Source organism: Eurosta solidaginis, chromosome 2, assembly GCF_040869045.1.
Source record: "Eurosta solidaginis isolate ZX-2024a chromosome 2, ASM4086904v1, whole genome shotgun sequence".
In the NCBI taxonomy this organism is placed as follows: Eukaryota; Metazoa; Arthropoda; class Insecta; order Diptera; family Tephritidae; genus Eurosta; species Eurosta solidaginis.
The window spans coordinates 298,939,974-298,962,771 of NC_090320.1; the positions used below are offsets into that span (position 1 = coordinate 298,939,974).

Consider the following 22,798-nt stretch of genomic DNA (forward strand, 5'->3'; position numbering starts at 1 on the left):
GAAAGATCGATTTGTCGAATAACAAGTTGTTTAGTAAAATAGTAAAATAGACCATTAACATTTATCGACTAGTTGTTTGCATTTGATTAGTGACCAAATTCGATCCAATATTTTTTTTGTTAATTTCAAATTAGATTCGCATTCGAAAACTTTTGCTCATATTTGCTCATTTTCGGACAACTTTAATTCTTCAACGAAGAAATGCGTGCAAACAACTTATATTATGCCAGTTTTCCTATTCTGTTTACGGTTAAGTTATTCGCCGATTTCAAGGCCGAATTAATGGTGACTTATAACCATAAAGCCATAACCAGATAAAACAGCTGATCGAACCTACATTAAGCGCCAAATACACGACACGAACATTTCCGCGAACATTCCCGTTATGTCATGTTTCTGCGACCTTTTCTGTCGTGTATGGTGGTGTTTGCCAGTTCGCGCAAATGTTCGCCAAAAATTAAAATGTTCGTGCGTGTATGGCGGAATAGCTCATAATCGTAGTAATTTCTGAACGGAACAGACGTGCGCGGAAAAGTAAAATGGACAATAAAACATTTCTGAGTGAATTTATTGAAATGTATAAATCTTTGCCATCATTGTGGCAAGTAAAAAGCAAAGATTATTGTAATAGAATTAAAAAGAATAATGATTATGCGACTTTAATCGAAAAATTAAAAGAAGTAGATCCTGATGCCACAAAGGATGCAGTTATAAAATTGTTGTCCGTATTCATCGCTGTCTGAAAGAGAACTAATGTTCGGCCAAAAGTTCGTATGGTGTATGGCCAAAGCTGCGAACAAGATTGCGGAATGTTCGCGGAAATGTTCGTGTCGTGTATTTGGCGCTTTATGGAAATCAATGTAATCGATTAATGGTGCCATACCATAACGCTAACTCGATTACATTGATTTCCTTAAGGTAGTTTCGATCAGCTGTTTTATCTGGTTATGGCTTTATGGTTATAAGTCACCATTAATTCGCCCCTCAAGAAAATGCTGTACAAAGAGCTAACATATCGAAAACGATACATCGCCTGGTAAAGAAATTTGTTTTACAACTACTCAATCGGCCCAATTCTAAACAAATATTCCGCGCGAGTTTTTTCAACCGGTTATGGGAGAAAAGTAGGTATTATGAATGTGAGGGAGAGGGAGATTTCTCTGCCATTTCATAGGAGTTTTTTCACTAGTTAAATTGAAAGGAATGCAGCAAAATAGTTAAGGGAAATTGGTTCTTTTAAGAAAGAACACTTACTTGTACAAATTTGTGCTAAAATATGTACATACATACATTCTAAGTCGAAAAGTATATCATAAGCAGCGGAATAGCTCGTGGTATATTTGATGCAGCCATCCAGAATTTGCGCAAGGATTTTTTAAGAAGGCTTAAATAGATTTGGGCATATGGCGAAAGGAGACTTGGCCGCTAGAAAATTGCTTTGCTGAATGGAAGCAGGCAACTCCGGCGGATTTGTGTTATCCCGCCGTCTTCTTCTTCTTATGCTTCTCTGTTGATGTTGCTGTGGCAACAATTCATTACTCATTTCAGTGAACACCACATGAGATGCAATACTGTGAATTGTTTATATTTTATTTCTTATTTTCAAACAAATTCGCAACAATAATTAAATGTTTCTATTTTTTACACGAAATGAGAAATGCGCAACGAAATTCCAATTGACAAACAGCTGACTTCGAAGATTCGAAATTCCTATTCCCCAATTATTGTTCTTCCTAGGAGAAAAGAATTGGAGGAACTTTTCCGCCGGAATAAAAAAACCCACGAGAACAAAATTCCGAGGGAATATTTAGAGTTGGGCTGAATATAAACACCGTGTTTTACAGAGGAGTAGAAATTATGGGAAAAGGGCTGTGTGTGGCACATCTCAAATAAAGAGAAATTTGTATTTCCAACGTCTAGAAATCTTCATACAAAGTACAAGTTTGATATCCCGTATCTATGGAATTAGATTGATAGAATTTCCGACCTCGGGAGAATCTAGTTAAGTTAAATTATCCTAACTTAAGTCATGAAAACGAGTTTTTATATCGTTTTCTGAAAATTTTTTCGATTCGGTATGTGACCGGAGGTAGTGCAAACTGCATGAATAAATAAAATAATTCGTATTACATTATTCAAATTAAGTCAAATATTTATGTCACTCATACGCCATGACATCCCCTACTGCAAAACCTTTTCGTGAAAAACAAAGCTCGTTTAAGCAATTTTTCAATTATAGAAAAATTAAAAAAACAATAATTATCATTAAAGAAAAAATTATTGTTTTGGCCTTGAGCTCGAATCGAACCTTGAATCCTTTATAAATAGGCCGATAAAACAAAAACAATTATCATTTGTAATGATATCAAAAATTTTTTTTAAAGTGAATTCTTCTTGATCTTTTCGTTTCAAAATAAACATAAAGATACATTTACAAATACTGTATAACGGTCATAAAATATTTAACAAAAATGTCGATATTTGCGAAAATATAACTCCAATAATGCCAATTTTTTAGCTACTCTAATAAAAAACTACTAGATATTAGGTAACAACTAAAACTTTTTACTCTCACCATATTTAAAAATGAATTTTCGGCATTTAAGTTCTAAATTTTTATTAAAAAATTCTCTAAAGTAAAAGTCATGGTAAGGCATGGTGTACTAAGCATTTTATTATACCTAAAAAGCTTAGTAATTGTAGCGAACTACTTCAACGGCATTCAGTTTTTAATTTAAATGGAAATAAAAATATAATGCACTGTGCCCAGCCATGATACAAATAGTATTATCACTTGTTATACGAGATTAAAATCCACTTAGTGGATTCTCATTCACACGCAACAATATTTAGATAAAGAAATGATAGTTATCAAGCAACTCGGATTATTTTCATATATACTAACTACGTAGTTAATTACAAGATTGATATCTTAAAACAAATCATATAGACTTATAAAACTTTATTACTTTATACTAATTATGAATATACATATACTAAAATGTTCACTCACATATACATACATACATATTTACATATATATAAAAATAGCTTTAAATTACGTAGCGCGAATGAAATACTAATAAACTCAATTTTACGAAAACGACTGAAAATCGACTATACTTAAATGTTGGGGGAGAGTTATTCAAACTTTGGACGAAATAAGTTGTTAGTTGGCGTCCGCCGTGGTTATAGTGGGTCAGTCCGATACGACAAACCGGAAGTATACAAATGTATTGCATAACAGTCCAAAAATAAACCGCTATCGACCAGATATTCACTAGACTTCAAAGCAGCCTTTGAAAGCGATGATTCAAGGGGGTGTGTAGAGTAACCCTTTAACGGGCTTGCCAGCGCAGTTTATAGCTTCCCCATGACTTTATCGCAGCAAAAACAACAATAACAGCGACAAAAGAAGTTGCTTGTAGGCTTGTATTTATGTCTGAATTTAAGTGCCCTGAAAAGTGAATAAGGCTCTGCCAAATGACGATGAGCAACACCACCAGCTGGGAAGAACCTGTTGTTGTTGTTGTTGTATCAACGATAAAGGCACTCCCCGAAGGCTTTGGGGAGTGTTATCGATGTTGATGGTCCTTTGCCGGATACAGATCCGGTAAGTTCCGGTAACAAAGCACCATTATGGTACTAGCCCGACCATCTCAGGAAGAACTTCCAAGCCATTCGCAATCATGCATTTGTTTTCTATGAAACTAACACAAAACACTGCTTAAACCATTCAGCTCCTGTTGTTGTGGTAAGAGGGCTTCGCCCCATTCAATCGGTGCGATCGCTCACAAATTATCATCACAGATCTCTAAAGGACGCCCAAGGAAACTACCAGCTTCAACAGGGGTGGACCATAGCGAAGTTTCTGTTCGAGGGTTAGGTTCCACATTTCAATTGTGCATTCACGAGTTTAAAATTGCCTCGTTCTGCGCATCTACGTCACACTTGACTGCTTGAGCGAATGAAATAAAGCGAGAAAAAAAACAAGAGCTAAAGGAAAATGACATAAAAATTGCCCATAAAAAACAGCTGATCTTTTGTTTACGTGCGCAATGCGCAATCTTGAGGTGTGACTTGTGGTGCATGCAGGACATGTATTAAGGGCCAGTTAATGGTGAGATAACCAGATAAAACAGCAGATCGAACCAACCTTATGGAAATCAATGTAATCAATTAATGGTGCCATACCATAACGCTAAAGCCACAACCATACCATAGCCAACCAATTGGTTTTTGGTTTATCGCCATATCCATAACCTAAACATATATGAGTTGGCGAATTTATTAGCCTTTTGTAGATTTTATTCATTGTTTTGGATACGTGTATATGTTTGTAACTTTTTGCGTTTTCTTCATTTTTATGAAATTTTCACGATTTTTAGGTTAAGGCACCAATAACTGATGCCAATTTGATATGGATAAGTAAAAATATTGTTATGACTAAAAAAAACTATTATTTTTTGTTGAATATATAAATAATTTATAAAAATTCTGGGAAATATTCTTATTGATCACTAACCTTTCCAATAATGTTCCTCGGCTCCTGGTTGCGACCAAAACGGTATACTTGAGTCCTGCTTGAAATTTTCATCAACCAAGCATTCAAAGCAGAACGAATGTAAGCAGTTCAAAGTGCGTGGATCACGAAAAACTTCGTTGCAAATGGCACATTTTAATTCATCAGGGAATAAGGAGGTATCCAGTGCGTCATGATTTAAAATATTATTAGAGGGTGACGGACTTCTGTATGGTAATAAACAAAAGTTTGTGATATCAAAAGCTATTTTATCGATGCTTAATCTAAACAGAGGTTAAGGCCAACAAATATTTCTATTTCGCTCAAGAATTATGGGTCTATTTTTACGAGTAGCTCAAAGGTTTTCCCTTCTTTTTTTTTTATTTTTGTCATGCTCAGTCATAGCTATATATATATGTAGTATGTCGCGTTGACCTTAGCCTATCTTATGTTTGAAATCGTGAGTGTAAACGTTTTAACGCACCTTGAACTATTTGCTGTCCCTTCGATTGTTTCGGGTGGTTGAAGTGCGTGCGCTTCATTTGAACGTGGTACTGAAGATCCTAAAGCGCGAACAGAGGAAGGGGAAGGTGCTAATGTGCGCGCTGGCGACAATATTTGTAACGATGTGGATGGCAGTGTAAGAATCGGTGTGGGTGCCATGGTAGCGGTTGCATTATTGGTTGTCGTTGTCGCCGCTGCCGGAGAAATTGGTGACAAGCCTCTTGATAAGGGCGATATTAAGTTCAATGAACGATGATCGTTCAGTTCTTTTGATTTCTGCGTTGGTAGAGAACTACGTATCATATTAAGATTTTGTTTTCCATTGAAAATACTTCGTATTTCACTGCCACCACTACCACTGCCCCCACCACTGCTCAAACTGCTGCTACGCACCGATACAGAAGAAGCCGCGCTCAACACATTATCCATTAGCGATTCTGGTGAGGTAGAGCTTCCAGGCTGTGAATTCATTTCTCTAATGCTTGTGTCCTCTGTTTCGGGTAATTTCTTTGTTGTCTTAACCGATACATTCGCTGTAAGAGTGGATGTTTTTATTTTTGAACATGGCAATATCTCAAAGCGATCTGAGGAAGTAAATTCTGGCGCACGGGAAAACCTTGTAACTTTCTTTATTTTTGTTTGGGACGAAGTTGTTGGCGGGGGGAAGGGTAATCGCGACAATGGTGGCGCGGGTAGTGGTGGTGGTGTGGGAGGCATAACTGGTTTTGCCTTTCTTGATAGCATAACACCGTGATAATGTTGATGTTGTTGCTTTTGCTGCAAATATTCTCTGCTACTGCCTTGAGTCGCTGTATAGTGAAGTACAGCTTCTTCACGTTCGGGTGATGTGATCGCTTTCCCCGTTGTCTTTGTGGTGGTCATATTGAGCACTCCTTCCCCTTGGTTTTGGTACTGCTGGTGTTGTTCGAATGATGTCAGCACAATTTCCGGTAAATCACGCTCATCTTCAAAACGCCCACGCTCATTTCGATTTCTATGAGCCGCCACATTAATTGGTACTATAGTGAAATTTAGTGGAGTATATGGTTTTTGTTTACACTTTTCCGTTTCATGTGAATGTTCGCTCTGTCGTTTATGTCGCGGGCAAGTGGCATTCGCAATTACAGTCTTCGTATTTCGCCTGCAACGCTCGCCACTTGTAACGTTTTCTTTATGCTGTGCAATTTCCGTTTTTAGCGACGCGTTTGTTTTATCGATTTTTGGCCGCTGTGATTTTAACGATATCTTTTCTGCACTCAAACTGATATGAAAGTTATTACTTTCACACTTGCAAGCACTTCCTGTATGAGGAAATGTTTCCAAAAAACCCGAATTTTCTGTTTTTTCTCTACGAATTTTTTGATAGGCTCCTTCGAACCCATCATTATCATCTACTTCCTCATTGCTCACAACTTCATAATCGGTAAGTAGATTTTCACTAGCACTTTCGTAATTATCTGGACTTAATTTCGAATCGCTATCAAAATTCCGTCCAATTTCGTTATATTTTGTATGCACTTCATCACTGTTGCTCATTTTAATTTTCTATAATTCTGTCAAATATTCAAACGACTTTTTACATAACACAATAATGGTTATTCGATTTTTTATTACAACAATGTGCCGCTCAAGCGTGTCCGTATTTAAGTAAAGTCCATCTCGTACTAATTTGAATTCGTTTTGTATTTCAAATGCATTGCACACAATATTTTCCGTTTTGTAGAACTTGACATGGAAAATACCGCTTAATCCAATTAGTTTGGTATTTGTACATTCTATTTGCATTTGGTTTTACATTTGCAAAGTACGAATGTATATCGCTTTATTTTGTTAGCCGGCAAAGACTCCAATCAGGTGTCACATTTGTCATGTGTACGAATCTGAACAATAAGCGAATTGCGAAAAGGTAAATATTACCAATTGTTTTTGTTTTTATCGGCCTATTGATAAATGATTCAAGGTTCGATTCGAGGTCAAGACCAGAAAAATAATTTTTTTCTAATGATAATTATTGTTATTTTTTAATTTTTCTAAATTTGAGAAATTGTATTTTGTTTTTGGAACAGTAATTAGACAATTTTTCAGACAACCCGCCATAGCTGCGCAGATAGATCCATTCCTTCATCATCAGTACTCTTTATGCACTTGGGAATGTCAAACAAAGTAACTTATCTTGTTTGGTTGATTTTCCGACAGGGTGGATAAATGATGTATATTGGAACGATTTTCCGTCATCCCTTGTCAAATTTGGTTTTGAGACAAACCGGTTTCGGCGTTGTGCCATCATCAGAGAACGAAAATCGACACTGATGATGGCACAACGCCGAAACCGGTTTGTCTCAAAACCAAATTTGACAAGGGATGACGGAAAATCGTGCCAATATACATCAAGCAAAGTAATTGACTATAAACAAAAATCCAGCATTATCAGTGATTTGCACCAGATGGCACAACACTGAATAAATATAGTTGGTAAAAGGAATAGAAGTAGCAAATTTGCCAGTCAAACAAACCACCGCTGTATAGCTAAATGGTTAGCGCAGCGTGCCCAAAGCGTACTGATGATGAAGGCTTAGCACCCTTCGAAATGGATCTATCTGCGCAGCTATGGCAGGTTGTCGGGTAAATATTACCTATAAGTAGAGTCATTTTCCATAGCTCCAGGTAACACTGTTCAAATGTTAGACTTAAAGAGTGCAACAGGAGGGTTAATTTTTTTTTCCAGATTTCCAGAAAAGAAAACACCATTACACTCTGGAATATGTTGCATACTCTACATGTGTTACATTTTACGAAACGCACGTGATGCCAGTCATAGTAATGTTAATTGTGTTAAATCCAAACGCTTGAACATACATTACAGAAAAAGCCGTTAAGAGATTTGAATCATCTCATTTTGTACATATAACGAGAAGAGAGCGAAATATCATTTAGGTGCCTACGTTGAAAGACAGAAAGTGTATTAGTATATTAATATAGTTCACTATGTATATATATATATATAATTTGGTTGTATATCTATTTCCTACGTCAAAGCATAAATTTTCTCTAATCCAAGACCAATTATGTTCCAAAAGTAGTCACAGCAGCAAGGCTTACTAATTTTTCTGGTCTTTTTAAAATTTTACTCTACTTATTTATATTCTCTATTTTTCTCTACACCTGATAAATTTATAATTAATACCAGTTATTTTAATGCAAACACATAAATATTCCACTTCTGAATTTGCGTTTTACTCCAGCATCATCCATTGAAACAAGTTCTTTCACTACAGTTTCCGGGATTAATAAAGTATACGAAAAATGATTCATTCTTAATAGACGTTCTTCTCGCTTTATTTTCTTCAAAAATTGTTTACTCACAGAGTGAAATTTCTCTAAACATATTTTTAAATCTATATTCTCGGTGTCAAACCTGTTCAGTACAAACTTATGTAAAACTGGAATACATCGATTATTTTGTATCTGAGCTTAATATACAATAACTAAACTAGTACTGTTTTTTTCCTTTTTGCTATCAAGTCTTTCGCAATTTTTAGAATAAATAATTTTGTCCCTACTTATGCAAATAACATCAGCTAATAAGCACAATACTTTCGTTCAAAAACTATGTTCTCAAAATATTTTGTTAGGGCATTACTGAAATAGTTAAATATTCAATTAAACTTTAATTATCGCCAGCAGCTTGTTATTATATCCCGGCTTGTATGCTAGTACCAGTACAATACTGTAATTCTCATATTTTCGGATTAAACAAATATTCCATCGGCAATTCGGCACCGCTTAGTCGTAATCGCTTCTGAGGCGAAGCGCCGCGAATCGCTCTGCTCGCTAACGGCAGCTCATCATCAGAACAATAATCACTTTCTGCAGCTGAATCATACTCCAAATCTTCGTCTACTTCCACCTCATTTTCATCACAATTCAAAGCATCGTCATTTTGTGTTGAATTTGCTTTAGACTTTTCTGGCACTTTAGTGTTTTTCCCTTTTACTCGTTTGGCTTTTATCTTTTGTTTCGCTCCAGTTGTTATACTGTTGTGATATTTGCGCCAAAATTCCGTTGGTTGCGCGTATTGTATTAGATGCGGGAATCGCTTCGCCAATGCATGGCCCAAATCATCGAATGATTTTTGTAATGAATCATCTGTATAATTATTGAAGCATTTATGTATTGTTGGTATAAAAATTAAAGATTTTTCGAGGAGATTGAGCTGTATTGAAAATTTGAAATATGTATTTGATGAAATTGTTGAAATCGTTAAGTTTAATATTATAACACTTACCGCATCGGGCATCGTGACTATGTCGCGTCTACGACCACGTCCACGTCCCGAACTTGCTGTCGTAGCAGGCGCACCAGCTTTTCCAGCTGTAGTTTCTGTAGATGCAGCTGCTTCGTTCAACTCTGCTAGGGCATCATCTACTTTGTCAGTTTCCGTTTCGCCATCTTTGCCTTCAGCGTTAAGCTTTTGTTCTTTAGTTAACTGACAGACGCGTCTTAAAATAAAGAGGATATCTTTAAGCAAGGCGACACCTTCAGGACTTTTCATACTGCAATCACGTTGTGACTTTTCTAAAAATAAAAAAATATGACAATATACGCACTTAGCTTTTACTGGACGAGATAATACGAAGGCGCTATTTTGAATAGCTTTCAATGTTTAGCAGGAACGAAAGCGTAATATGTATATCAGGTGGGCGCAGTTGGCGCGCCTTGTTGTAGGCCATAATCTTTTAAACGGTTAAGCGCCAATTAAGTAAGTAAGTAATATAGGGACAACATTCCACTCTTAATTTGAAAAACATTTAAGTAGTGGCTTTTCAAAATCGGCTACGAAAATAAAATCTATAATTTTTAGGAACAGAGTCTTACCAGAAATGAGTTTTAGCTGTCCAAAATAAAGTATTAAATTTACTTCATCAACTGACGCCATTAAATGATTGTACAGCAATTGTCGGCTTTTACGCTTTCCTTCACCTTTCAATGGTGATTTAATACCTGTATCTGAAAAACTATCCAAACCATCGAAATTCTGGAAGATACAGAAAACCAAAGTAGCTTTTTTTATATTTAATTTTAAATACTTATTAAGAGTAAAGCCACCTCATATTCATTAAAGACGAAAGGACATTCAATAAGACATTTTTGAAAAAGCGTCGAATTTTTTTTGCTAAGAAACTCCTCAAAAAAGTCACAAGCACGTCTAGCCAGCCCGGTATTTTCATCCAAAATAGCAGCCATGAGCGCCAATAATAGCGAACCGCGCAGCTTTAATTGATCCTGCAACACTAACCTTTCAAAGCATTTGAAAGTCTCAATACGGTTCACCACATATGGCGATGCAAGTTTGGCCAACACATTGTCAATAATACGTTCAACAATTTGCGTATGCTTCTTACACAGATCGGTAAGGGTTATAATTATTGTATTTACAATTGGTGGACGATCAATATTTTTCAAAATTGAACCATACAACGTACAACTGGTACTTGCCGACATAGCATCACGCAGTGATAAACGACCTGCGATCAATATCATTGAATTAAACAGGCGTTCATTATCTAAATCCAATTCTGATTCATGCAGTCTTAAACAAACACTCATATATTTATGAACAAATGCTATAATAGTACGACTTGGACGCAAACGTGTCTGTAGATTAACTTCCGAATAAGAATATAGATGTGACATAAATGTGATGCGATTATCGGGAAAATCGGCAATACCAGTAAGGATATTGACTTCCAGTAAGTCATGCAATTCGAGTAACCAAGGCTTTTCGGTTAACTCCAGAGGATTGACTTTCACTTTTTTACTTTTACAAGCCTGTGATTGTGAACAGTTATCGATGTGTATGAGCAAATCGAATGCTTTGCCAATAAGGACAGGTATTATTTGGCCGTCGCGTATTTGAGTTAATATATGATTGAAGGCATGATTTAATGCAGTATGTGAAAAGTCCTGTATACAATTGGCGATCACTTCCAGAGCGATAAGCATATTTTGTTCTTTGTTCCACTATGAGAGTAAAAAAATAAAATAGTGTAATGAGCAGACTGAAAAAGTACAAATGAAAATGTTCAATATTGAAGGATTGAAAAGCCCAGATTTTCCAAAATATTAATCCTTGCATGAGGCGAAATGTCTTAGTAGCGAGCTTAAGACTAAACTTGACTCATTTTTTTATTGGAAAATTTGTCTGCTCGATCCTTTTATATTATAACACTTAATACCGATTTTAATGAGGTGAAAAGATGTATAAGCGCATCGGGCTCTTTACTTTTAATTTTTCCAGAAATGAAATTAAGTACGCTCCATGCTTCAGTTGAGTTAGAAGTGAGTAGGTGTGATTCGATTATGCCGAGAATTTGTGAGCTGAAATAGATCCGTTAATACTTTTTTGTCAATTTAATTTTCAGAAATAATGTAATAACAGTAAAACAAGTAAGGAAGGCTAAGTTCGGGTGTAACCGAACATTACGCACTCAGCTGAGAGCTTTAGAGACAAAAAAGGGAAAATCGCCATGTAGGAAAATGAACATAGGGTAAAACTGGAATGTGTTTATATGACATAAGTATCAAATGGAAGGTATTAAAGAGTATTTTAAAAGGGAGTGGGCCTTAGTTCTATAGGTGGACGCCTTTTCGAGATATCGCCATAAAGGTGGACCAGGGGTGACTCTAGAATGTGTTTGTACGATATGGGTATCAAATTAAAGGTATTAATGAGGGTTTTAAAAGCAAGTGGCCCTTAGGGCTATATGTGAAGGCGTTTTCGAGATATCGACCAAAATGTGGACCAGGCTAACCTAGAACATCATCTGTCGGGTACCGCTAATTTATTTATATATGTAATACCACGAACAGTATTCCTGCCATGATTCCAAGGGCTTTTGATTTCGCCCTGCAGAACTTTTTCATTTTCTTCTACTTAATATGGTAGGTGTCACACCCATTTTACCAAGTTTTTTCTAAAGTTATATTTTGCGTCAAAAACCAATCCAATCACCGTGTTTCATCCCTTTTTTCATAGTTGGTATAGGAATATGGCATTTTTTTAATTTTTCGAAATTTTCGATATCGAAAAAGTGGGCGTGGCCTTAGTCGGATTTCGCCCATTTTTAATACCAAGATAAAGTGCGTTCAGATAAGTACGTGAACTAAGTTTAGTAAAGATATATCCACTTTCGTTCAAGTTATCGTGTTAACGGCCGAGCGGAAGGCCAGACGGTCGACTGTGTATAAAAATTGGGCGTGGCTTCAACCGATTTCGTCCATTTTCATAGAAAACAGTTATCATCATAGAAGCAATGCGCTTACCAAATTTCACATGGAATGGTAAATTTTTGTTCGACTTAAGGCATTAAAAGTATTCTAGACAAATTAAATGAAAAAGGGCGGAGCTACGCCCATTTTAAAATTTTTCTTTTATTTTTATATTTTGTTGCCGCTGAATGTTGACATAATTTACTTATATACTGTAAAGATTTTTAATTTTTGTAAAAATATGACTAACAATTTTTTTTAAAGAGTGGGCGTGTTCATCATCCGATTTTGCTAATTCTTATTTAGAACACATATAGCAATAGGAGTAACGTTCCTGCCCAATTACAGCTTGCAAAACTTTTAAATTACCTTCTTTTAAAACTGGGCGCTACCAAGCCCATTGTCCAAAATTTTGCTAATTTTCTATTCACCGTCATAAGGTCAACCCACCTACCAAGTTTCACCGTTTTATCCGTCTTTGGTAATGAATTATCGCACTTTTTCGGTTTTTCGAAATTCTCGATATCAAAAAAGTGGGCGTGGTTATAGTCCGATTTCGTTCATTTTAAATAGCGATCTGAGATGAGTGCCCAGGAAATTCAAAATTTACTCAAGTTATCGTGTTTACGGACGAGCGGACGGACGGACAGACGGATATGGCTAAATTAATTTCTTTTTTCGACCAGATCATTTTGATATATACCCTGATAGCTACCCCTGTTGCTTACATGCTTCTCTCCCAAGCATTTACTTACTTTATTAGTCGCTGCTGTAGTGCCAAATGGAAGCATTCTTGCAAATAAAGACGCGGCTGTGTTGAGATCATAGTACGTATTATTACCCAAGGCATAAAGTGCTCGGCTTGATTCGATTGATCAATGCCACGCATATTAACTAATACGCGCGAACGAAAACACTGTAAAAGCAGATCAAAGACAAATTATGGGTTTCGTAAAACGTCGTGAAGTAGCAGCCGAATATACTCACATCCATTGCTATTTCGATATTTTTCGGATCAGCATCACGCAACATGGGTGCAACAATTTTACACCACACCCACACAACGGGATAACAATTTGGATAGCATCCTAGTGTATTATCAATAGTGAGCAGAGTTTGCTTACGCACCAAGGCGGTAGGTTCATCCACCAAACGTGTTGTCTCCGCCACGAAATTCGTATTAAATATAATCAAGGGATTTATGCGCACCAATTGTTCCATAAACATTACACCAGCACGACGCATGTACGATTGCGGACTTTGAAAGAGATTTGCATAAACATATTCAGGTAAATGCAAAAATGACAACTCCACCAAAGCATGTCCTTCGAAACTATACTGTGGCTCTAATGCCAAAGGTTTCTCATAACGTATTTCATTTTTACGTACGCGTGGCTCATCCGGTAGCCTAACATTTATATCCAGATATTTCGTATAGCGCACACCTTCGCTCATTATTTTAAGTGTATTTGGTGAGCCTTTTGTGAGTGCGATTTGTAAAGCTTGTGCTGCTTTCAACTTAATTGTGTTGTTGCAATCCTGTAAACTTTTTATAAGCTCATTTATGAAATACACTTCACGTGGTATATCTGATACTTCATGTCGAAACATTTGCCAATCAACGTTTGACTCTAATTGCAATATACGCGACATTAGCTCAATTGTGCGTGAGCGTATCATCACTTCATCAGCATAAATTGCATCGCATAAAAATTCCACAGATGATTCATTGCATTTGGTAAAGAGCGCAGCATCATATTTGGCGGCGTACTCTAATGCACGCTGTGTCTGTTCTGTTTTCCATGATTTAATGGGATTTGTGATCATGCATTCGATATAGAAACTTAAGACTTTGACAAGGATACGTGGATATTTCGAAATGCATTTGATAAACCAATCTGAAATGTGTTCACAATCGCTGTTAACTGTAGTGCTGCTGGTGCTTTTTGGTTTTGGTGGATACGTATGCAGGAAGACTGTCATATTCATCAGTTTCATCAGGGTATCCTCCGGTTCGCCGTTATGAGCATTAACCATTTCTTCGAAAATCTCAAAGCACTTAGCATGTAGATTTGCAGCATCTAAGGAAAGAAGGAACAAAATTGAAGTTGATTGTTTAGCAAGGTAGGCGGAGAATACGGTGAAGTTCCCCAGCGGGTTAGGGGGTCAGAATATACCCGCGGTAGGTATGCCTGTCGTAACAGGCGACTAAAATACCATATTCGAAGGTCTGTGTAGCGCAACCCTCAGGTTGCCAGCGCAATATATAGCTTCTCCAAACCCAATTGTCAACCTTACCTATCCGCGGCGAATCCTGTTTCACTAACAGACGTGGCTCTGGCGACCCCAAGCTCCTCATGGGAATTGGGGGTGGGGAGGGAGGGACGGCCTGAAGGTTTAATGTGGCTAGCACCTTAATGGTGCTGTGTTACCGGAGCGTACCGGATCTCTATCCGGCAAAGGACCATCACATCGATAACACTCCCCAAAGCCTTCGGGGAGTAACCTTATCACTACAACAACAACAATACGGTGAAGATGAGGTGGGAAAAAGACCGGAAAGGGAGAGAAGACAAATAGAAACAAGGATGAGAACCTTGAGATAGGTTAGAATTATGTAATCACATCCAACAAACCTTTTTTCTGTGGAAAATGGTCTGGCTTGCAAAAATAAATCAACGATTTTTGGGGAGCGTTACGTTGTTGTTGTTATATTGACGATGGGAGTCTTATTTCGAGGGATTCAGGTGGTTGATAAGGACAATACAAAACTATAGCTTCAAAGCTTCCGCAACCCAATGTATCATACACATATTTAGCAGGTGAGGATCTGGAGAGGTTAAACATCCACGTCGATGGCACTACGCTGCCGACTGTCCTACACCCCAAAATCTTGGGTGTAACGTTTGATCAGGATCTACATTTTGGCGAGCATGCAGCCGCAATTGTACCGAAAATCCAGAGCCGTAATAAAATCCTCAAATCTCTTGCTGGCAGTACTTGGGGAAAAGACAAAGAAACGCTCATTACCACTTACAAAGCAATTGGCCACCCGATTGCATGCTACGTGCCCCCTATATGGTCGCCAAGCCTAAAAACTACTCACTGGAAGAGGCTACAGGCCTGACAAAATACTGCTCCCAAAACCGCCACGGGCTGCCTTCTTATGTCCCCAGAACACCACCTACATAATGAGGCGAGAATACTCCTCATCAGGGAGAGAAATGAGATACTAACCATACAGTTCCGTTGAATATCCAGAAACCTGGGCATCCCCACAGACGTCTGATTAATGAGCCAACACCCCCCAGGGGCTTAAGAAGTAATCTCTGTAAGCATTATGAGGAAATACGACACCTGAGAACTCAGCCGTATGAAGCCAAAAAACACAAGCAAGTCCTCAGCGAATTCCACAAACAGGCGTCGGAACTTTATGCCAGGAATTGCCCGGTGAATCCAGTACTCAAAGAACAGTACCCAAAACTAGCGGAAGAGGAACGCATACTCCTCAGGGAAACGCGAGTCACTCTAGCTCAACTTCGATCTGGATAATGTAACAGGTTCAACTCTTACCTATCCAGAATCAACCCCGACATACAAATGTATGCCGCTTGCAATGTGTCCCCACATGACACCAACCATCTCTTTAATTGTAATGTGGAACCAACTATAGAAAATAATAATTTTCTATTTAATTTTGACTAATATATTTAAAACTTTATTTTTTAAAAGATATTTTTGCTGACTTCAAAAATTTTCATTTTTTGATAATAAAAAATAAATAATCTAATAATAAGAAATTTAAAATATAACAAGTATATTTGTTACAAGTAGATAACTCTACATATACTCCCCCTCCAGTGAAACGAAAAATTTATTAAACGGTTTTATTTTTTTAATGTTAATTTACAGTGTATATTGATTACTGTAAGAATTTTTTGTTGTAGTTTGAAAAATGTTTGAATTTTGTGTTGTAAATATATTGTGTTTATGTAATTGTGTTAAGTTTACGTTGGTATTGATGTAAGTACTCAATCTTTTGATGATTCGATGTACTTAATAGTTTATTTTTATTTTTTAATTTTTGGTAGGTGTTGTTATTATTTATATATTTATGTATATTAATATTTTGTTGTGTTATTTTTATGTTGTTGAGGCTTAAAATATCTTAATAGTTGTTTGTGAAATATTGTCAATTATAATGATGCGTTTGAAGAACCTAGAATGAGGTTGAATGATAGTAGATGGCAACTTTGTGTGCACAATCACTCAAAACTTAAAAACTTGTATTATGCAGAATATATGTTCAATTTATAATTGTACACTGCATAATGTATGTCCAAGTTGTTGATAAGGAATGAAAAGTTGGATATTTTATTCGTTCATGGGTGATATGAATTTATCATTAATTGACTCATGTTAATAGGTATATGTTGCGTTTTTAACATGATTTACATTTCAATGTGAAATATTGGTATTTAGGAAAATATTTCGTTAAAAACTATTTTAAAAAATCTTTATAGATTTTTTAAAATTGTAGAAATTTGCTTGATTTTTAAAAATCATAGTTTCTTCTTTTTTTTGTAGAGTATTGTGTTACTTTCGAATTGAAAATGAACTTATTTGTATTGCGGAGTATGTATGTCTGTTGTTGTAAAATATCTTATATGTGTAGATGATAAATATTCTTGAATATAAACTGGAGAGGAAGTGTACATAATTCAAATGTAATTAATTAAACTATAATTTAGAAAAATTAATAAACACTTTTTTTATATATTTAATAATTTTATCATTCATTTGTATTAAAATATAAATTTAGTATTTTGTTTGTAAATTGGTTCAACGAAAGATTTAGACAACGAACTTTTATTGAAAAAATACGTACTATTTAAAAAAAAAAATGGAAATTTTGAACAAAATAGCTCACCAAAAGTTGAGGGTAGATAGATGCTGGCGTTAAAACATAAATTGAAATTGGGTTTGAATGCTGTTATTTTGAATAGAAGAAAATGTTGTTCCAAAATAATCCTCAAGTATATTTTGACGGTCTTTGATTACATATAGTAATTTTCTCCATGCTGTTTCAAGATCAGAAGTTGGATACGTTGTAGTTGTAATATGTTCGGCTGATATTTCGACTCGCATAAGAATAACAATGGGACTCAAAATGGTAGGCATTAGTATTGCAAATAGAAATTGTCTACGTTTATTCCAATGTTTTCAATAATCCACCCATAACCATCCATTTGAATCGCACCCAATGATAATTCGTTGGAACTATGTCTTCATCACTGCTATTGGATGTCATTTCCATATTGAAAAATTTCTTTTATTTTAATTATGATTAAAATTATGGCACAAACACAATGTTCTTAGTAGTATTTTATCTTGTTAATTTGGATTTTTGTTTGTAATAGATTGTACAAATCAAATAATTGTAAATTTCACAAAATTTAATTTAGTTTTTAGTATTAGCACTTTTTTATTTAAATTTTATTGGTTCTTCTAGTTGTATGAAAACGCATTGAATAAAATTTTAAAATTTCTATGAAAGTAATATTAAAAAGTCTTCAACGATGTGATGATTCGAGGCAAGATCGTGTGCACATTTGCTGAAACCAGAGATAGTCTGCAATTTGTTCAGGCAGCTAACACAAATTTTCGTTGGTAGCACGTCACTTAGCTACACTTCTATTTGCGGTAGTGCATTGGTCAGTAGCTTTACGATACGTAAAGCACCACATTCACTTAGATAAATTTAGGTCCGTTGGTAGGATCGCCATTATAGAAAACAATAATTTTCTATTTAATTTTGATTAATATATTTAAAACTTTATTTTTTTAAAAGATATTTTTGATGACTTCAAATATTTTCATTTTTTGATAATTAAAAATAAATAATCTAATAATAAGAAATTTAAAATATAACAAGTATATTTGTTACAAGTAGATAACTCTACACCAACGCCTCTAACACCCCTCTCATTATGGTCCACCCCTGTTGAAACTGCAAGTTTCCTTGGACTCCCGTTATAGGATATTGATGACAATTTGTGTTCGGTCGCACCTATTGGATGGGGCGAATCACTGCTACAACAACAACAACAGGTAAGGCTCTGGCGGCCCTAAGTTGCTTATGGCACTAAGAGGTGGGGAGGGCGGGATGGCCTACAAGGTTTAATGTGGTCATATTAATCGTTCCCTTAGATGGTCGAGCTAGCACTTTAGTGGTGGTTTGCTACCGGAACGTACCGAATCTATATCCGGCAAAGGACCATCAATGATTTAATATGACCACATTGAACCTTCTAGGTCTGCACGCCCTTCCCCTACCCCCTAGTTCCATGAGAGCCTCCCCTGATAAACATGTCTAAAATAGATTCACTTTTTTAAAAGGATTTTCTTTGCGTAGGTGAAGTTGACAATTGGGTTGCAGAAGCTGTATTTTCAACCCCCTAAATCCCCCCTTTCGTAAAATAGGAAATAAATATGCGATTTTCGTCCCTGACGGGTCATTCCAGTGCAGAAGCCAACGAGACAGCAGATGAAGGTAGGATTTAATTTTAACAATGTCTTCTGATCAAACATACATAAGTACGTTGACGTTTTGACGATGCCGGGGGCAAATAGATATAGATGTCATCTGTCAGATTCCCGACCATTCTATGGATGCTGAAGCCATAGCAAGTCTATAAATCATCATTGAGCGCATCATTTCGGATGTGATGAGTTTTCATAAAATCGACTATCTCTATCCCCATTGAAGCCGTTACAATCAAGTAGCAGTATTTTGAAAGGCGACGGTATATGGCGCATGCTTGGTAGCCCTGGAACTGATGTTGTTGGGTATGTGGATTCGCAGCACACCGCATCAAATGCTGAAACATGCAAGGAGCTGGTCCGGATGACCATTTCTGAGTAAGTCCAACAATTTCAATAGCAATACACTGCAATAACCCATGACCGGGAGAAAATTCAAGATAATCAATTTAGTAGATCCAGGCTTCCACCTTTTAAAGCACATTATAATCATATACCTTTAAATTAGACCTGCTAAATTTGAATCAGACCTGTTAAATTTGAGAATTAGCATTAGTTATCAATTAATTAGATGCTTATTTTAATAGCCAATGATTATTTCAATGGTTTTCCGAAAAAGCAATTACTAATTGATTATTAGAAAAAATCATGTTTTTTCCGATTATTGAAAAAAATAATCAAAAGTAATCGAAAAAGGTTTTTTTGATTACTTTTGATTGTTTCTAATTTTTTCGATTATTTTTGATTTTTTTAATAATTGTAAAAAATCATGATTCTTGTTTATTTTTTGGATCATTTGGAAAGTAAGCATTTAAAATAGAAAATAATGGTAAGTAATCATTAAGTGGCTTTTGAATGAAATAATCAAAGGGTAATCATTACCAATAGTAATCATTATTTAACAGGTCTGCCTTTATTATTTATATTTATTTGAAAACAACCGGGAGCGGAAAAACTGATAATTGTATGCGGGAACAGTTCCGCACTGTTCTCTACTACATAAGTGAAAACTATTCTCACACAGAATACAACCCTGCAAGGCCCATATCAGCTGTTCAACAACTTGTATTTCAAAACAAGCCGAAAGAAATTCACTTCAAGTTGTACAATTTTTTTCGAAAAGGTGAGAAATATACGCCAAAACTTTCTTATATCAAGAAAAATAATGGTACTTATAATAAATCAATCATCTAATATTGTTTCAAATTCAGACTAGGCATCATTGAAATGACGACATTAGTTAAGCACTGTGGCGTACACCCTTTGCGTATGATCTTACAACACACCGCAATGCGTGCCTTCAGTCTTGGTTCTAAGTGCTACTACACTGAAACGGAAGGGCACAATTCAAAATCTTCAGCACAACACTTCGATATAATTATAGGTGGTGGTGGTCTCGTGGGCACTACTCTTGCCGTGGCACTGGCCAAAAATAAAGTGCTCAGTGGTAAACGCATTTTATTACTAGAAGGTGCACCAGCATTCAAAGGTTTCAATAAGGATGCACAATATGGCAATCGCGTATCGGCCATCAATAGCAATAGTGTAGAACTTTTCAAATCAATTGATGCTTGGGATTATATGCAAGAGCGACGTGTGAAGCATGTCAAGCAAATGCAAGTGTGGGATGCATGCAGCGATGCACTTATACAGTTTCAAGATAAAAATTTCTCCGATGATGTGGCGTGCATTGTTGAAAATGATTTAATATTGGATGCAATGTACGCTCAATTGTCGGATGGCAAGAGTGCTACTAATGTAACAGTACGCAATAATTCACGCATTGAAGGCTTGAACCTATCAGTGGATACTGGTAATGCGTATACGCAAGTACACCTGAAAGATGGCCAAACATTGACGTGCGAGCTACTAATTGGAGCCGATGGTGTAAACTCAATGGTGCGCCAACAAATGAATATTGATGTTTTTAGCGTTGATTATGAACGTCGCGGTATCGTGGCGACTGTAAACTTGGAAGATACCAGCGATAATTCCGTGGCATGGCAGCGTTTTCTTCCCACCGGTCCTGTTGCTTTATTACCATTAAACGATACACTCAGCTCGGTAGTATGGAGTACAACTATACCACATGCTAAGCAACTGCTAGATATGTCTGATGAGGATTTTGCTATAGCATTAAATGAAGCCTTTTTCAAAGAATATCCAAAAGACGGTGTTGTTATTAATGCTATGAACACATTAAATTCGATTATTGGACGAAACCCGAATATGGTGAGGCAATATCCACCCGGCGTGAGTGGTGTCGTTGAAAAGTCACGCGCATCGTTTCCATTGGGTTTTCTGCATGCCTCATCGTATGTGTGCACAGGCACGGCTTTGATTGGTGATGCTGCGCATCGTGTACATCCTTTGGCTGGACAGGGCGTTAACTTGGGATTCAGTGATGCGCGTGAGTTAGTCGACGCCCTGTCGGAGGCAGCATACAATGGTGCAAAAATAAGTGATAAACAGTATCTCCTCAAATATGAACAACGTAGCTTGGCCAAGAATGTGCCGATTATGGTAGGCGTACATGGCTTACACATGCTCTACTCAACCACGTTCACGCCGGTAGTTTTATTACGCAGCTTAGGTTTGCAATTGACCGATAGTATTTCGCCGATAAAAAATATATTTATGAAGCGCGCTATGGGTTGAATATAATCAAAAATTAGCTATTATAAATTAAGTTAGTTTTAGTAAACAATATTAATAACAATTGGATTGTTATTTGTTTGGTATTAGGTAACTATTTGGTAAACGTTAACAATTAAAAATTAACTAAAAATATTTAATAACTACAATTGTTTTTCTACTCACACATGTTTGTGTATCCGCGCTCATGGTTCATATACAATATATCAATTAGCTTCTTTAGCAGTGCATCCCGCGTTGCTTTATGATCACTAAAGTGTAGATATCTTAGCAGCAATTTAAAATCATCTAAAAATGTTGAAAACCGTACCCATACTTCGAATGGCTGTTGTTTTGTCATGCGACGCATTACATCCGGTCTCTGTATGCGTTCTATTAGCGTAAATACTTGTAGGCAATGTGTTATTATATCGGGTTCGAATATGTGAAATCCCTTTGAGCCGGGTATAGTCAGCGAAAGAAAGTAGGAGTTCACGGCTGCGAGTGCGAGGTTTGTGTATCCTGAAGATGCTGCGTCTATTGATGCGAGCCCAGCTAATGTATATATGAAACACAAATAGGCGTCACGTGGACATACTTTTATCACTTCATCCCAGCAATCGTATGTGTTATCATAACTAGCACTGGACTCTCCACGTAAACTGCGTATGGTAGAGCATACTTCTAGTAATGTCGAAAGTACTTGAGGATCATTAATTGCACGTTTCACAAATGGTAGATTTGTTACACCACTTTTAACGGTCATAGCTGTTAGTGGTTCATCATCAGAATCTGATTGTTGTTCCGTACCGGCGTTGGCATTTTTCTTTTGGTTTTGATTTATTTCAGCATCCTTTTCATAAATTTCTTCAATATTCTCCCAAAGTAGCTGACGATCGAAATATTCACTCAACTTAATAAATATAGCTATTAATTCCGTCATTTTGGCGGATGTAAACAAAATTTTGTTATTATATGAATTAATTTAACAATGGAGAATTTTTACCGCGTATCTCGACAACATCAGCTGATTGTACAGTGGGTGAGAGGGCTCGAAATTTGAACTAAATAACAACTCCAATACAATTAGCAATTACGACAAATCATACTCACAAGATTGCGCATGTAAACAAAAGATCAGCTGTTTTTTATGGGCAATTTTTACGTAATTTTCCTTCAGCTTTTCTTTTTCTCTCTTTCTTTCATTCGCTCAAGCAGTCAAGTGTGACGTAGCTGCGCAGAACGAAGCAATTTTGAACTCGTGAATGCGCAATCTTCTGTGTGTGATTTGTGAGCAATTACGGACCTAAAGCCCAGCTGAGCAGA

At 36.4% G+C, this 22,798-nt stretch overlaps 3 protein-coding genes across 3 annotated transcripts in view; 1 reads left to right on the forward strand and 2 right to left on the reverse strand.

The window, feature by feature from the left end:
* Positions 1–6,678, reverse strand: part of LOC137241281 (uncharacterized) — a 30,812-nt gene extending 24,134 nt beyond the window's left edge. The window contains exons 1-2 of the mRNA XM_067768732.1: positions 5,007–6,678; positions 4,526–4,749 (exon numbers count right to left, since the gene is read on the reverse strand). Coding sequence (XP_067624833.1) covers positions 4,526–4,749; positions 5,007–6,562 — 1,780 coding nt within the window. The 5' untranslated portion in view covers positions 6,563–6,678. The remainder of the gene's footprint in view (positions 1–4,525; positions 4,750–5,006) is intronic.
* A 1,681-nt stretch (positions 6,679–8,359) lies between these two features.
* Cap-D3 (Chromosome associated protein D3) lies at positions 8,360–22,483 on the reverse strand. The gene is made up of 8 exons (XM_067768735.1): positions 21,659–22,483; positions 13,283–14,376; positions 13,051–13,211; positions 11,263–11,404; positions 10,133–11,047; positions 9,902–10,061; positions 9,312–9,601; positions 8,360–9,239 (listed from the first exon to the last, which is right to left on the reverse strand). The coding sequence occupies exons 1-8, from the start codon at positions 22,413–22,415 to the stop codon at positions 8,763–8,765; spliced, it is 3,996 nt and encodes a 1,331-aa protein (XP_067624836.1). The 5' UTR covers positions 22,416–22,483; the 3' UTR covers positions 8,360–8,762.
* On the forward strand, positions 19,188–21,636 carry Coq6 (ubiquinone biosynthesis protein COQ6, mitochondrial). The gene is made up of 3 exons (XM_067768736.1): positions 19,188–19,216; positions 19,863–19,961; positions 20,050–21,636. The coding sequence occupies exons 1-3, from the start codon at positions 19,203–19,205 to the stop codon at positions 21,494–21,496; spliced, it is 1,560 nt and encodes a 519-aa protein (XP_067624837.1). The 5' UTR covers positions 19,188–19,202; the 3' UTR covers positions 21,497–21,636.
* Positions 22,484–22,798: the final 315 nt, after the last annotated feature.

What these genes read in the sequence shown, in the direction of transcription:
- Coq6 (XM_067768736.1), top strand. An exon ending in GTACAATTTTTTTCGAAAAG is followed by an intron (nt 19,962 to 20,049) that starts GTGAGAAATATA and finishes TTTCAAATTCAG; the next exon opens with ACTAGGCATCATTGAAATGA.
- Cap-D3 (XM_067768735.1), bottom strand. Translation starts at nt 22,415, where the DNA reads ATGACGGAATTAATAGCTATATTTATTAAGTTGAGTGAATATTTCGAT. An exon ending in ATATCGAAATAGCAATGGAT is followed by an intron (nt 13,212 to 13,282) that starts GTGAGTATATTC and finishes CTGCTTTTACAG; the next exon opens with TGTTTTCGTTCGCGCGTATT. An exon ending in CTACAGCAGCGACTAATAAA is followed by an intron (nt 11,405 to 13,050) that starts GTAAGTAAATGC and finishes GATCTATTTCAG; the next exon opens with CTCACAAATTCTCGGCATAA.